We start from the raw sequence: 13883 nt of genomic DNA, 5'->3' as shown, positions 1-13883 counted from the left end.
AAAAAAAAAAAAAAAAAAAAGAAAAGAAAAGAATAAAATAACAAAAGAATAAAAGAAGGAAAGCTTCAGGAGCAGGCTGGCCTGCAGGGGTAAGTTTAATGAGTAAAGAGTTTCAGTTTTATAAAATGAAAAATTCTGGGGATCAGCTGCCTAACAATGTGAACACACTTAACACCACTGAACTGTACCATAACTGTTATGATGGTAAATTTTGTGTTTTAAATCACAATGTAAAAACTTTAAAAGTTACTTAAAAAAAAAAGGCCACTTACACACACATTAGAATAGCTCAAATCCAGAACACGGACAGCACCAAACGCTGGCAAGGATGTGGAGCATCAGGAACTCTAGTTCATTGCTGGTGGGAATACAAAATGGTACAGACATTCTGGAAACTGTTTGGCAATTTTTTTTGCGGGGGACAGAATCTCACTCTGTCACTCAGGCTAGGAATGCAGTGGCGCAATCTCAGCTCACTACAAACTCTCCCTCCTGGGTTCAAGCGATCCTCCCATCTCAGCCTCCCGAGTAGCTGGGACTGCAGGTGTGAGCCACCATGCCCGGCTCATTTTTGTAGTTTCGGTAGGGACAGAATTTCACCATGTTGGCCAGGCTGGTCTCAAAATCTTGACTTCAGTGATCCAGACAGTTTGGCAGTTTCTTACAAAACTAGACATACTCTTACCATACAATTCACCAGTTGTGCTCCCTGTACTTACCCAAAGGAGTTGAGACCTCATGTCCACACAAAAACCTGCACAGGGATGTTTACAGCAGCTTTATCCATAACTGCCAAACCTTGAAAGCAACCAAGATGTTCTTCAGCAGGTGAATGGATTAACTGTGGAACATCCAGACAGTGGATTTATTTATCACTAGAAAGAAACAAGCTATCAAGTCATGAAAAGACATGGTTGAACCTTAAATGCACATTACGTGAAAGCCGCCAATCTAAAAAGGCTACCTACTACATAATCTCAACTTTACGACATTTTGGAAAAGGCAAAACTTTGGATATAGTAAAAGGCTCAGTAGTTGTGAGGGACTCGAGGGAAGGAGAAGCACAGTGGAACACAGATCTCTGGGGCAGTGAAATTACTCTGGATGATAATGACTGGTCCACGTCTTTTTTTTTTTTTTTGACAGGATTTTCCTGTCATCCAGGCTGGAGCGTGGTGGCGTGATCACAGCTCATTGCAGCCTTGACCACCTAGGCTCAAGCGATCCTCCCATCTCAGCCTCCCAAGCAGCTGAGACTACAGGTGCATACTACCATGCCTGGTTAATTTTTGTATTTTTACGTAGGGTTGGGGTTTTGCCAATGTTGCCCAGGCTGTTCTCGAACTCAAGCGATTTGCCCACCTCAGCCTCCTCAGATGCTGGGATTGTAGGCATGAGCCACCACGCCCTGCCAGATCCAGGTCTTTATACATTTGTCAAAAGCCATAAAATGTGCACCACCAGGAGTGGCCCCTAGTATAAACGATGGACTTTGGGTGATAACAATATCAGTTGGAACAAACATGCCACTCTGGTTGGGATGTGGACAGAGGGGGAAGCTATGCGTATGTGGGGGAAGGGGTTATGTGGGAACTCTGTGTACCTTCAGCTTAATCCTGCTGTGATTATAAAGCTGCTTAAAAAAAACTGATTAAGACAAACACTGAAGGAACTAAAGGGCATTTGAGCAGTTGAGACTCAATGCAGAAGCCAGAAGCTGGAGATGGGAGGCATGTGCATAACCTTGCCACTCCCCAGGCATAGGTCATTTCTGAAGCCAATTAGACGCACAACAATCACAAGTGCTCCACTCAAATCAGCAAATCAAAAGGGGACAAAAGAATAAAAGGCAAAGCGATGAAGAAACATTTGCTGTCAGGAAAATATTTTCCTCAAGATACTATTTTTCAAGTTTGTGGTTTAGCCCTTGACACCTGAAATTTATCAATTTCATTTAAACTGTGTTAATGCCAAGTCAAGACCAGAATGAGAAAGCAACTAGCTGAAAAAAGTCATCATTTCTATGCAGGTCCTGCTCAGCCGCTCAAGCGTAGTCCCACGGCCGACACAGTGCGCCCACTCACACCTCCATCCTGGCAGAGTGAAATGAGAAATGGACTGCTTGATGTAGCCATTAAAACGAAATTATCTGCCATTTCTGCTGCCCCAAAATTGATGAACACAGAACTCATTTATAATCGCTTATTTCTACTTCACAACATTCCTTCCAGCATTTCTATTCTCTAAAATAAGGTCCATTAACATTGCATTATTTTTTTATAACCCTTAATGTTGATTGGAAATATGTCCTCACATCAACCTAAGTAAATCTGACTGTGTCCATATACTGTCCGAACTCCACCTGCCCAGATGAGCGGCAGAGGAGCCCAGAATTTTGTTTCCTGGCTCTGCTACAAGGGCCACCTCACAGTCCAGAAGCTGGGAATGGGACAGACCAGGTCTGATGATGGCCACCTCTGGAGAACCAGAGCTACCCTTTGGGGGCTAGAATGGGAGAAGGAAGAGACGCATTCACTTTAAATTAAACAAAAGAAGGAAACAAGGTTAAAATGAAGTTTATTATTTTTTTGATTTTTTGATTTTTTTTGTTTTTTGTTTTTTTAAATAAAACTGTTTGTGAAACAGCTATTTTATCCCCATGTCAGAGTGACCCCTGAAAGATGCACTAACCCCTTCTTAAGGCCATAACAAGATTTTTTTTGTACTTTTTTCTTTTTTTAAAACTCAGATATTTAAAAATTATACAATTTACAAAACAAAACAAAATAACACAACACAACATAAAGAATCACGTAGCATGGGGCTGCCTATCTGACAGGTCCTCTTTTCCTTTACAAAAATGAAAGCAAAAAGGGTTAAATGGGTGTTCCTGGTCAGTTTAACCCACACTGATCACAATGACAGTCCCTCCCCGTCCCTGCCTACAGCTCACATTGCCAGCTCGGGCGACACAGGCCTGGGCCTCCTCCCATCCCCAAGCATTCCTGTAGGTCAGGGCACAGCTGCCTGGAATGCGCTGAGGACAGGGGGCCCCAGAGGAGGGTCATCCTTTGACTTTGCTGCTGCTGTGTACACTTGATGGAGTCCTCAACCAGCCACAGTGACCCAGGACACAGCTATGACCTCGGGCATCTACCAATTTCACCCCCAAAAATAAAAAAATAAAAATAAAAAAATAAATAAATAGTGTTTCTGGAAATGAAAAAAAATTTATTTTTGTGTTTAAACATCATTCCCCTGCTCTTGAAAACATGTATTTCCCCCTCCCCCTAAAACCTTCCCACTTTGAGACAAATTAATGACAAAAGGATGGTTTTGGTGTGGTTTGTCTGCTTTTCCAATCCTGGGTCTAGTGTTCTCTGAACTGATGTGAGACAGGTAAAGATCAAAGCCACACACACCCCGTCCTTTATGAGATGAGGGTTTGTTCAGTTCAATTTCACATTTAAATTTCACTGTCATTGGAACAAATTTGGAGATCTTTAACTAGTTAATTTTAAAATAGAATCAAAAGGGATAGCGCACCTTTCATTTAAACAAAGTCTTTCCAGACTAAAAATAGATTTATATATATATATTTTTTATCCCTCCCTTTTAATTCCCCCCACCGTTTCCCCATCATCCCACCCCTCCCCCCTCCCCCCACATTGTCACTATGGAGATTGTGTCCATGGAAACAGCCATTCCAACATCTTGGGTCTTTCTTTCCTGTGGTGTCACCGGTTTGAGTGTGATGTGAGAACTTAGGAAGGAAGTGCTGGCATGGGCAGGCACGCGGGGCGGGGCGGGGCAGGGTGTGGCTGCACAGTAGGACGATTTCCATTCCATCACGAGTGTCCACCACCTTCTCATCTCCACAGTCTCACCTGGAAGACAAGGGACAGACACTGAGGGCCAGGAGCCTCCCCAGGGTCCACCACCAACAGCCTCTGTTCTGTGATACCCCTGGGATGGGGCTTTCAGCAGGGATCCTGCACTCAGACCCCTCTGTAGATGTGCTGCTGCTGTAGGACACACCGAAACCAATGCTGGAGCTGCTGTGTGGCTCTGGATCTGGAATGGGATTAAAGGCAGCAATGACCTAGTGGGGGTGCTGGGACTGGACTGTGAGGGTTCCTCAGCGCATGTCTGCCTAGTGCATAAAGGAGCCAGGACAGCAGAGAACTCCCTGACCTCAGGGGAGCTGGTGGGGCCTCACCAGCGTCAGGACCCCAGCACTGGCTGGCAAGTCTGGGTTCTCACAGAGGTGGCCTGAGGCACCCAGCTGTGACTGAAACCTAGAGTACCTGGTCAATCTGTAGAAGAATCTTCTCAAAAATTCCAGCCTCTTAGGACAGTTTCACAGTTGCCTCTAGTTGATAAAGCTAGTTGTCTGTTTCTTAAACAAAGTCTCACTCTGTTGCCTTAGCTCCATGTAGCCTTGAACTCCCAGGCTCAAGCAATCCTCCCATCTCAGCCTTCCAAGGTGCTGGGACTACAGGTACATGCCACCATGCTTGGCTAATGACAAAGTCAGTTTTTTTTTGTTTGTTTTGAGACAGAGTCTTGCTCTGTTGCCCAGATTGGAGTGCAGTGGTGTGATCTCGGCTCACTGCAGCCTCCACCTCCCAGGTTCAAGTGATTCTTCTGCCTCAGCCAACCGAGTATCTGGGATCACAGGTGCACACCACCACACCCAGCTAATTTTTCTGTTTTTAGTAGAGATGTGATTTCATCGTGTTGGCCACGCTGATCTTGATTTCCTGGCCTCAGGTGATCCGCCCACCTCAGCCTCCCAAAGTGCTGGGATTACAGGTGTAAGCCACTGCGCGCCTGGCCCATAGTCAGTTCTCGATGCTTATAAACAATGTTCTTCCCATGGCCTCTAACAGGGAGGACAGGTCTTGCTGTTTTCTGAGGCTCTGACAGAGCTGGACTATGTTAATCCTCTTGACCTCTCAGGAGCCTGAGGCCCCTAGGTCCCTCAACCCCAGGCTGGGGGGCTTCTCTCCTCTTCCAGCCCAGGTGCAGAAGGGGATTCTGATAGCCCACAAAGGACAGATGGTTGTACCAAAGGTCTCTGTAGAATGCTTCATGGCCATCCCATGTGAAAAGGTCTCAGAGAAACAGTAGTTTCCAAGGAATCCATCAAGAAAAATTTCACCAGAAGCCAGAAGTGGTGGCAGCCTCGCTCCTCCTTCACTTGCTTCCTGCCAATCACTGTGCTCTTAAGCCTCTCACTGGGGCTCACCTAACTGCTTCCTCAAGCCCAATTTGGTGCCCTTCACTGACAAATAAACCCCAGGAACCCACGTGTCACCAGCCCTTTCTGCTTCCATAAAGTTCACACATCCAGAACTGTTAAGAAGGCTGGAGCCTGGGGAAGCTAAGACTGAGCTGTCCGCAACACATACACACACGTGCCCTTGCCCAAGGAGGTTCCTGACTACTTGGCAGAAAACACCAATGAGCAGGAATACACTCCACAGAGACCATGGCACATCACCATACACAGGTAAAGGCAGACCCTGGGAATGCAGGCCAGCAGCTGAGCTAATGGGCAGCTACCTCCAGGAACAAAGGGCATCATCTTGCTGGGGTTGCAGGATGCCTGTGTAAATCAAGGTCAACGCCCACACATACCCTGCCAGGCTCCGCTCATAGAGGGGACTGGGCAGGGTTTGCCCTCCTTACCAGTATATAGCAGTCTTGGGCCTGCACCCCAAGCTTGTTCATTACTCAGAAGAACAGGACCCCACACCGCCCCCCAACCCCCACCAAAGAATGATGCACACATCAGCACGCAGGGTCTGCCTGGCCACTTGGCTCCATGTGCTACTACCTGCGGGCGCCTCCCTGGGGTGTGTGGTGGTCCAGGCATCAGCAGTTCTTCAGCACCTGTTGTCTGCGGCTCTGCCCTCCACAGCCTTCCCAAAGGGGAGTGTTCCCCAGGTCTGATGACTAGATCAGCCCTAACACATGATATCCTGAATGTACTGGGACCCTAACTTTTCAAGAATTACTTTAACAAAATTGTTCCTTCAGCAGGGAAACTAAGAAGGAAGGAAAATAAGCACTCCCTATGTGCCAAGCCCTGGGCTAGAAGCTTTACAGATACTATTTCATAGTAACACGGACCTGCCTGACCCCCAACTTCAGGAGAGCTCAAGCTCAGGAAGGCGACACGTGTAGCCCAAAGCCATATGGCCAGTTAGAGGTGGGATTGTGGCTTTCCTGACTGGACCCTAGGGGCTGCATGTCCTAGGGCATGAGGTGTAGCTGAGAGGAGATGGCCGTACGCCAGACAGTGAGCCTGGGAGCAGCAGAAGTGACTTGCCACTCCTGTACTGAAGATGCTGAAGACTATCAGTTCTCTTTTAAAGAACCACACCTTGCTGCTCAGCTGCCAGCATCCAGGGTTTCGTCTTGGGTCAACGCCTTCCCAGGCTCCCTCACTGTTGTTCCTTCGCTTCCCTTCTCGCTCACACTGTCCTTTCCGCTCCCCTCTGGCCTCATCCGTGGCCTGAATCCAGGATGCCGTCCTCACGTCCTTCCATATCAGACTCCAAGCCTGCCGTTACCAGCTGCAGCAAAAACTCATCATTTCAACACCACTCAAACTGGCCAGGATTCGCCCAGAGCCCATTTCCTCATTTCTTTCTTTTCTTCTTTTTTTTTTTGGAGACAGAGTCTCACTCTGTTGCCAGGCTGGAGTGCAGTGGTGTGATCTTGGCTCAATGCAACCTCCGCCTCCTGTGTTCAAGCAATTCTTTCTGCCTCAGCCTCCCGAATAGATGGGACTACAGGTGTGTGCCACCACACTCAGCTAATTTTTGTATTTTTAATAGAGACAAGGTTTCACAGAATTTGGCCAGGATGGTTTCGACCTCTTGATCCACCTGCCTCAGTCTCCCAAAGTGCTGGGATTACAGGCATGCGCCACCACGCCGGGCCTTGTTTCCTCATTTCTAAAATAGATATTAATTCCGACTAGAGAGAAAGGATGTGAAGGGAAACCTAATTCAGAATCTATACTGATTTAGGACGCTGATAGTCAGGGTCCAAGAGGCCTTTCTCCTCCAGAATGCACTCATTCCTTTCACACAGACTCACTTGGCACTAGCATAGTTACAGTTACATCCCCTGCTCTGGGCTAGGCTTTGATGGTACAAAGACAGACGTGGTCCCTGCCCAAATGGAGCTTACATTCTAGTAGAGAGACAGGTAGTAAACAAGTACACGATGTGAAATAGTGGTGATGGTAGGAAGGCTGCAAGTGAGGAAAGGGGCAATGGAGACAAGGATTTAGAAAGGTAAAGTTTCTCTGAGGAACTGGCATTTAAGCTGAGACCCAAGAGATGAAGTCTGTCTTCAACATGACGATGGGGAGCCAGAGTGTTTCCAGCACAAGGTACTGTGCGTGCAGAAGCCCACAGGGAGAAAGCCTGGCTCCTGAGGAGCTGTAGGAGGCCAGGTGCCTGGAGACTTCCACAGACCTCTGGAGGCAAGGTGAGACATCTGGACTTTATTTGGAACGTAGCAAGAATCTCGGATGTAGAGAAGAGACAGGACTAGAGGGAGGCCTAATGAAGACTGCACTTGGCTGCTGAGCAGTAGCAGGGAGGCAGGCACTATAGGAGCCACACAGGCCTAAGCTGGGGCTGGTAAGGAAGGAAAGTGGATAGACTCTGGCTATCCTCTGGAGGTATAACCCCAGGACCTCCTCTGGACCAGTCTGAAAAAAGGGGGACTCTAGAATGTGACATTCATTCATACACAAATGGACTGTGTGATGTCCAGCTCCAGGGGCAGGGGGGCCACTCCTCCTTCCCTGCCTTGCTCAGCTTCCATCCATGGCTGTTCTGTGCAGGGTACATAGTATGCAGGATGCAGCATCAGCCCCAATCAAGGTTATTGCTTCCCATGTGCTGGACCACAGAGCCTGTGAGGGGAACCCAGGGCCTCCTTGTTTAATTTATGACAGGTGGAAGAGCTGGGTATAGGGGTCCCACTGTCAAAAGCCCTGCAAACCAATGACACAAACTAACAAAACCATCACCTTAGCACAAGCAGACAGTGGACAACCACAGGCCAGCTGAAGGACTTTTCCTCTCTGGAACTCCCGGTGAGGGACAAGTACCAGGTACCTCACATGCTAGCAGGCGGGGGCGGCATGTTTTAACCCAAAGCCTTGGGTATTTTTTGCTGTAAGCGGCAGGTGCAGGGTCCAGTCTGCTTCCTTGACTCCTACAACTCCCATGAGAAATGCACAGCTAGGAATGGCAGACCAACGGGCTGAGAGAGCCAATGTGCTATGCTGGCCCATAAGAGGCATTTCCTAACGGAATCTCACAAGGTTGGTACTGCCATTCCCGTGTTTACAGAAACAACTGAAACACAGAGACATGGAGTGGTCTGACCTTGTTCACAGAGCACCTACCATACCACTCTGTCAGAACATGGTGCACCAGAAGGCAGAACACACACACATCTGCTGTCTGTTCCCTGCCTTGTCAGGGCACCCAATAATCGTGGCTCTCTATCCCCAGCACGTGCCCCAAGATGAGCCCTCCTTTAGTTAGAGGTGTGATTCTATCCCCAAGTCATCAGGGCTTCTACCACAAATGAAGGATGGTGACCACCCTCAATGTTAGTCTGCTAAATTGGGGAACCAGGAAAAGGCATCTGCCTTGTGGGAATAGCACGTAACATTTCAGATGGACAGGACTGGATGCAGCGTGTCCACCCTCTCCGTCCAAGAGGTAAATGGTTCAACCTCAACGGACTTGAGACTATCCTCTACAATGGATGAGTCCACTTCATTACCGTGCTTTGACCCAGAACAACGAAGCTCATTGTTCTGTTCAAGAGTTGGTAGCGGCTGGGCACAGTGGCTGATGCCTGTAATCCCAGCACTTTGGGAGGCCAAGGAGTGTGAATCATGAGGTCAGGAGTTCGAGACCAGCCTGACCAACATGGTGAAACCCCGTCTTTACTACAAACACAAAAATTAGCTGGATGTGGTGGCGTGCACCTGTAATCCCAGACACTCAGGAGGCTGAGGCAGGAGAATTGCTTGAACTCAGGAGGTGGAGGTTGCAGTGAGGCGAGACTGCCATTGCACTCCAGCCTGGGTGACAGAGTGAGACTCTGTCTTAAAAAAAAAAAAAAAAGAGTTGGTTGGGGGCACGGTGGCTCCCAACTGTAATCCCAGCACTTTGGGAGGCTGAAGTGGGCAGATCACTTGAGGTCAGGAGTTCAAGGCCAGCCTGGGCAACATGGTGAAACCCTGTCTCTATAAAAAAATACAAAAATTAGCCAGGCATGGTGGCCCACGCCTGCAGCCCAGCTATGCAGGAGGCTGAGGTAAGAGAATCGCTCGAACCTGGGAGATGGAGGTTGCACTGAGCTCAGATTGTGTCACTGTACTCCAGCCTGGACAACAGAGTGAGACTCCGTCTCAAAAAAAAAAAAAAAAAAAAAAAAAAGTGAAGGACACTGTCAACTAGGAAGGCCCAAGAATGACAAGAGAAACAGGTGATGAACAAAATCCCAAAGAGATTTGTCCACCAGGCACAGGGCCCAAACTTTCTTCTCAAACGCAGATGCAATTTTAGGACAAAACAAAAAACACTTAAGCTGTTTCCTTAACCAGGTCTTCTAGAACACATTCCAGAAATACTCATCGTGGTCCTCTATAGAATTTGACTCTAATCATCTGGGCTGGGGCCGACACAGGGGCATCAATGGGAAGACACAGCAACACCCTCAAGTGTGTACAGACATGCAGGAGTGCCATCAGCAACAGTTCTTTAAAAAACTACCCAACTGCTGCCTTGCCCTGAGGGCTAATCTCAGAGAAAGGATCGGGGGCAGGCAGGCAGTGCAGCCTAGCAGGTTCTAGAAAACCAGTAGCTACTTGCCGATGGTGGCAACATACTCAGAAGTCCCAGAGGCTTCATTTGCTCATCTGGTTCCTGTGACCCAGGAACACATGGAATGGATTCCACCTACCTCCCTGCTTTGCTCTGATTCCTCCACTGCCAGCCCTACTCCCTGGAAGAGGAAAGAGAAAGGCAGGCACTACACTTAACGCCCTATCAAGACGCTACTTATCAGCCCCCACCTGACTTCTCAAACGGTGCGGCAGCCGACGGGCCTTCTCTGCAAGTCAGTAGTGGTAAAAGGGGAAGGGCACGATCCAGAAGGTGGTCAGGCACATGGTGCTGCCCGGAGGGACAGGTCTAGCGCAGCTGTGTGGGTCAAACTCCTGAGGTCAACACAGAAGTCCTCCCAGAGAGAAATGACCCCTCAATGAACACAGAATTCTGAGACAATTAGTCCTCCTGCCCCATCCTGTAGCAGCAAGTGCCACAAGTTACACTTTAGTTTTCCTCTTCTTTACAGTCTATTTCCCTTCATGCCTCAGTGAGGCAGGGAGGGTGAAGGAGCAGTGTGGAGCCTGGAGGCCCGTGGCTTTGAGAGACCCAAGTCTTACCATCCTGTTTTCACAGATGCCTGCCGAGAGGGCCCTGACCACAGTCTTACACAAACTCACAGCAAGCACAACTCAATCACAATAACTTCTTTTTTTTTTTTTTTTTTTGGAGACAGGGTCTCACTGTGGCCCAGGCTGGAATGTAGTGGCGCCATCATGGCTCACTGCAGCCTCAACCTCCAGGGATCAACTGATTCTCCTGGCTCGGCCTCCTGAGTAGATGAGACTAAAGGTGTGCACCACCATGCATGGCTAATTTTTTCTTTTTTCTTTTTTTTTGAGGCGGAGTTTCACTCATGTTACCCAGGCTGGAGTGCAATGGCGCGATCTCGGCTCACCGCAACCTCCGCCTCCTGGGTTCAGGCAATTCTCCTGCCTCACCCTCCTGAGTAGCTGGGATTACAGGCACGCGCCACCATGCCCAGCTGATTTTTTGTATTTTTAGTAGAGACGCGGTTTCACCATGTTGACCAGGATGGTCTCGATCTCTTGACCTCGTGATCCACCCGCCTCGGCCTCCCAAAGTGCTGGGATTACAGGCTTGAGCCACCGCGCCCGGCCTAATTTTTTCTTAACAATGTAGAGACAGGGTCTCACTGTTGCCCAGGCTGGTCTTGAATTCTTGGGATCAAGCGATCCTCCTGCCTTGGCCTCCCAAAATGCTGGCACTATAGGTATGAGCCACCATGCCCAACCTCGGGATTTTTAAGAGTAAAATTAAATCAGATGCTAGAGTCTACTAAATCTTTGATAATTTTCCTTTCCTTTGTACTTCTGCAAAAAGGAATCCTTCACAGTACTGGAGAAAAAAAGATTTCAAATAACAAAACTGAGAGTTCTGTTGTTTTCAAAGTAAAACATACCATAAACTTTACAGAAATGCAGTAAATTAAAAAGAAGAGGCCTCTAACTGGAACCCTTTCTGAGATGGGGGAAAGAGCAGGGGCAACAGGCAAGATGCCCTGTCTGGAAGAAAGAGACCCAAAAGCCTGCTGTATCCTGTCCTCAGGAGCACCACTCACAAGGCCACCCCTGCCGGCTGTGCCCTGAAAGGCTGTCTTCACGAACAGTCACCCTGCACCCCATTGGCAGTGGACAGTTTTGAAGCTCCCACTACTTTCCACAGATATTCTGGGGGAGCTAAGTAACCAATGGAAGAACACTGCATCCACCTGGTGTTGCCATCCATGGAACGAAATGCTGGAGGCACACCCCGAAGCGGGCAGGAGAATAGAGGCAACAAGGCCCGCTGGGAGCTGGGCAGGGTGCAGGGAGCCCAGAGGCCCCGACTCACCTGTGCTTGCTGTCCTTTCCATTCCCACGAGCACACTGCCCCCCTCACCCCCGCTCCGACTGCTCTGTGCTGAGGCTGCCTTTCGCGGTCTTGTTCTGCAAGGGGGGGAGAGGGCATGGAAGGGGAGGCTGACACAGGCAAAGCCAAGAGGAGACAGACAGGTGGGAGAGGACAGAGCGGAAATCAGGGAGGGCGGAGGGAGGACAGGAGCGGCACACAGAAAAGGAAAGAAAAGGCAGAGTCAGTCCTGATGACAAACAGGAGACATTCAGACAGGGTTTTCTGAGGCAAAATGTGACCCTTAAAAAGGAGAGTTCTAAAAATAACATGCAAATTAAATAAAAATAAAGAGAATATAAAATCCTGTGATGGACCCTCCCATGAAATAATTATTTTAAAAAAGCATAAGCAAGCATCCTTCAGGAACATTTTGAGGACAGACCTCTCTGGACAACCTCCTCCTAGTACTTTGGGCCCTACTAGATTTAAGACTGCGTGTGACCAGTGACCACCAGGTGTCAGTGTGACCTCAGCCAGAGACATAGTGCAGCCTCTGCAGGAAACATCAGGTGGCGGTGGTTTCCGTTTTGATCCTTTCTTGGGGCTCCCTCTCCATATACACCCTCCCCACACATATATGTGGTATCCACAAACAGGTCATTCACCCCTCACCTCACCCTTTCCTAAAGGAAGTGACCACGAGACCACCTTCTAAATAAACTGGAAAGTAGAGCTGAGGCAGCCTATTCACTGTGCATCAGGCTGCGAAGCAGAAGCACAACCTGGAAGAGACCATGAGCTTCCCCAGAACCTTGGGGTCAGCTCAACGTCTAGTCTGGGAAGATGCCTCTACATAGGCCTCAAAGGCCTAGAACCAGTCTTACCTAACAACCTGTGAACTGTAACCTAAAGTGGAAATCAGTGGCTTGATCGAGTTTGATCTTTTCACTTCTCTTAATGAATAGACAAACACACCCCTGCTCCAAAATACATTTCTTCTGGCATCCTCAGACCACTCAGAGTGCTGGCCCCATGCCACGGGTCTCCCCTCAGCATCATGCCCCTCCACGTTCCCAGGGCCAGAAGCGGATTGGTAGCCGGAGGCACAGGTGGGGACAGGTGTGGGTGAGGCCCTACAACACTTGGTCCTTGGGTCTTTCAGAAGGAGCCACCCTTGATCCCATCCCCGCTGGTAGCTCTTGGGGCCCCTGACTCACCTTGTGCTTAGGGCACCTCACCGAGAAGTTCTCCTCATGTAGCAAACAATCTGCAAGACAAAAGGGGACAGTCAGATGGAGACTTTACAGCTGGACACAGGTGTGCTCATGCTGGCTGGGACTGAGAGGGTCAGGCAGGAGGTACCTACAGTGTTACTTCTAACAGGAAAGCATTAGAGACAACCCAAGTGAGTATGATACCTTAACATGATGGAACATCCTCACTTAAAAAAAAAATTCATGAAACAAAACTGCTTGAAAAAACCAGGATATACAAATGTATAAATGCACTAATTTTATTAAAATGTGTATATACCTTAAAAAAACAGACTAGGGGCTGGGTATGGTGGCTTACACCTGTAATCATAGCCCTTTGGAAGCCTGAGGCAGAAGGATCACTTGAGTCTAAGAGTCAAGGCCAGCTTGGGCAACAGAGTGAGACTCTGTTACTATTAAAAAAGGCTGAAAGACTGGGTGTGATGGCGCTTGCCTATAGTCCCAGCTACTTGGGAGGCTGAGTGGGAAGATTGCTTAAGCTCAGGAGTTCAAGGCTGCAGTGAGCTATGATCACATCACTGCAACATAGCCTGGGCAAACAAGACTGTCTTTAAAAAAGGCTGGGTGCGGTGGCTCATGCCTGTAATCCTAGCACTTTGGGAGGCCGAGGCGGGTGAATCATGAGATCAAAAGATTGAGACCAGCCTGGTCAACACAGTGAAACCTTGTCTCTATTGAAAATATAAAAATTAGCTGGGCATGGTGGTGTGTGCCTGTAATCCCAGCTACTTGGGAGGCTGAGGCAGGAAAATCGCTTGAACCAGGGAGTTGGAGGTTGCAGTGAGCTAAGATGGTGCCACGGCACTCCAGCCTGGCA

At 48.6% G+C, this 13883-nt stretch overlaps 2 protein-coding genes across 6 annotated transcripts in view; both read right to left on the bottom strand.

Moving 5' to 3' along the window:
* The window catches only part of CYP2D8 (cytochrome P450 family 2 subfamily D member 8), a 10581-nt gene extending 9414 nt beyond the window's left edge, over nucleotides 1-1167 (bottom strand). Inside the window, exons 1-2 of the mRNA XM_037731977.1 lie at nucleotides 720-1167; nucleotides 273-358 (exon numbers count right to left, since the gene is read on the bottom strand). The gene's annotated coding sequence lies outside the window, so the exon portion shown is untranslated. The remainder of the gene's footprint in view (nucleotides 1-272; nucleotides 359-719) is intronic.
* Nucleotides 1168-2560: 1393 nt separating this feature from the next.
* The window catches only part of TCF20 (transcription factor 20), a 187598-nt gene continuing 176275 nt past the window's right edge, over nucleotides 2561-13883 (bottom strand). For 2 of the 5 annotated variants that reach the window (XM_017510287.2, XM_037731984.1), the window contains exons 4-6: nucleotides 13010-13059; nucleotides 11793-11920; nucleotides 2593-3887 (exon numbers count right to left, since the gene is read on the bottom strand). In XM_017510287.2, coding sequence (XP_017365776.1) covers nucleotides 11837-11920; nucleotides 13010-13059 — 134 coding nt within the window. In that variant the 3' untranslated portion in view covers nucleotides 2593-3887; nucleotides 11793-11836. Of the gene's footprint in view, nucleotides 3888-11792; nucleotides 11921-13009; nucleotides 13060-13883 lie in introns of all 5 variants that reach the window. The other 3 variants (XM_017510286.2, XM_017510288.2, XM_017510289.2) reach the window with 3 other exon arrangements.

The sequence above is a fragment of the Cebus imitator genome, unplaced genomic scaffold, assembly GCF_001604975.1.
Source record: "Cebus imitator isolate Cc_AM_T3 unplaced genomic scaffold, Cebus_imitator-1.0 Scaffold435, whole genome shotgun sequence".
NCBI classification, from domain to species: domain Eukaryota; kingdom Metazoa; phylum Chordata; class Mammalia; order Primates; family Cebidae; genus Cebus; species Cebus imitator.
Note: the sequence above shows the minus strand (reverse complement) of the source record. Positions and strands in the feature narration are given on the sequence as shown.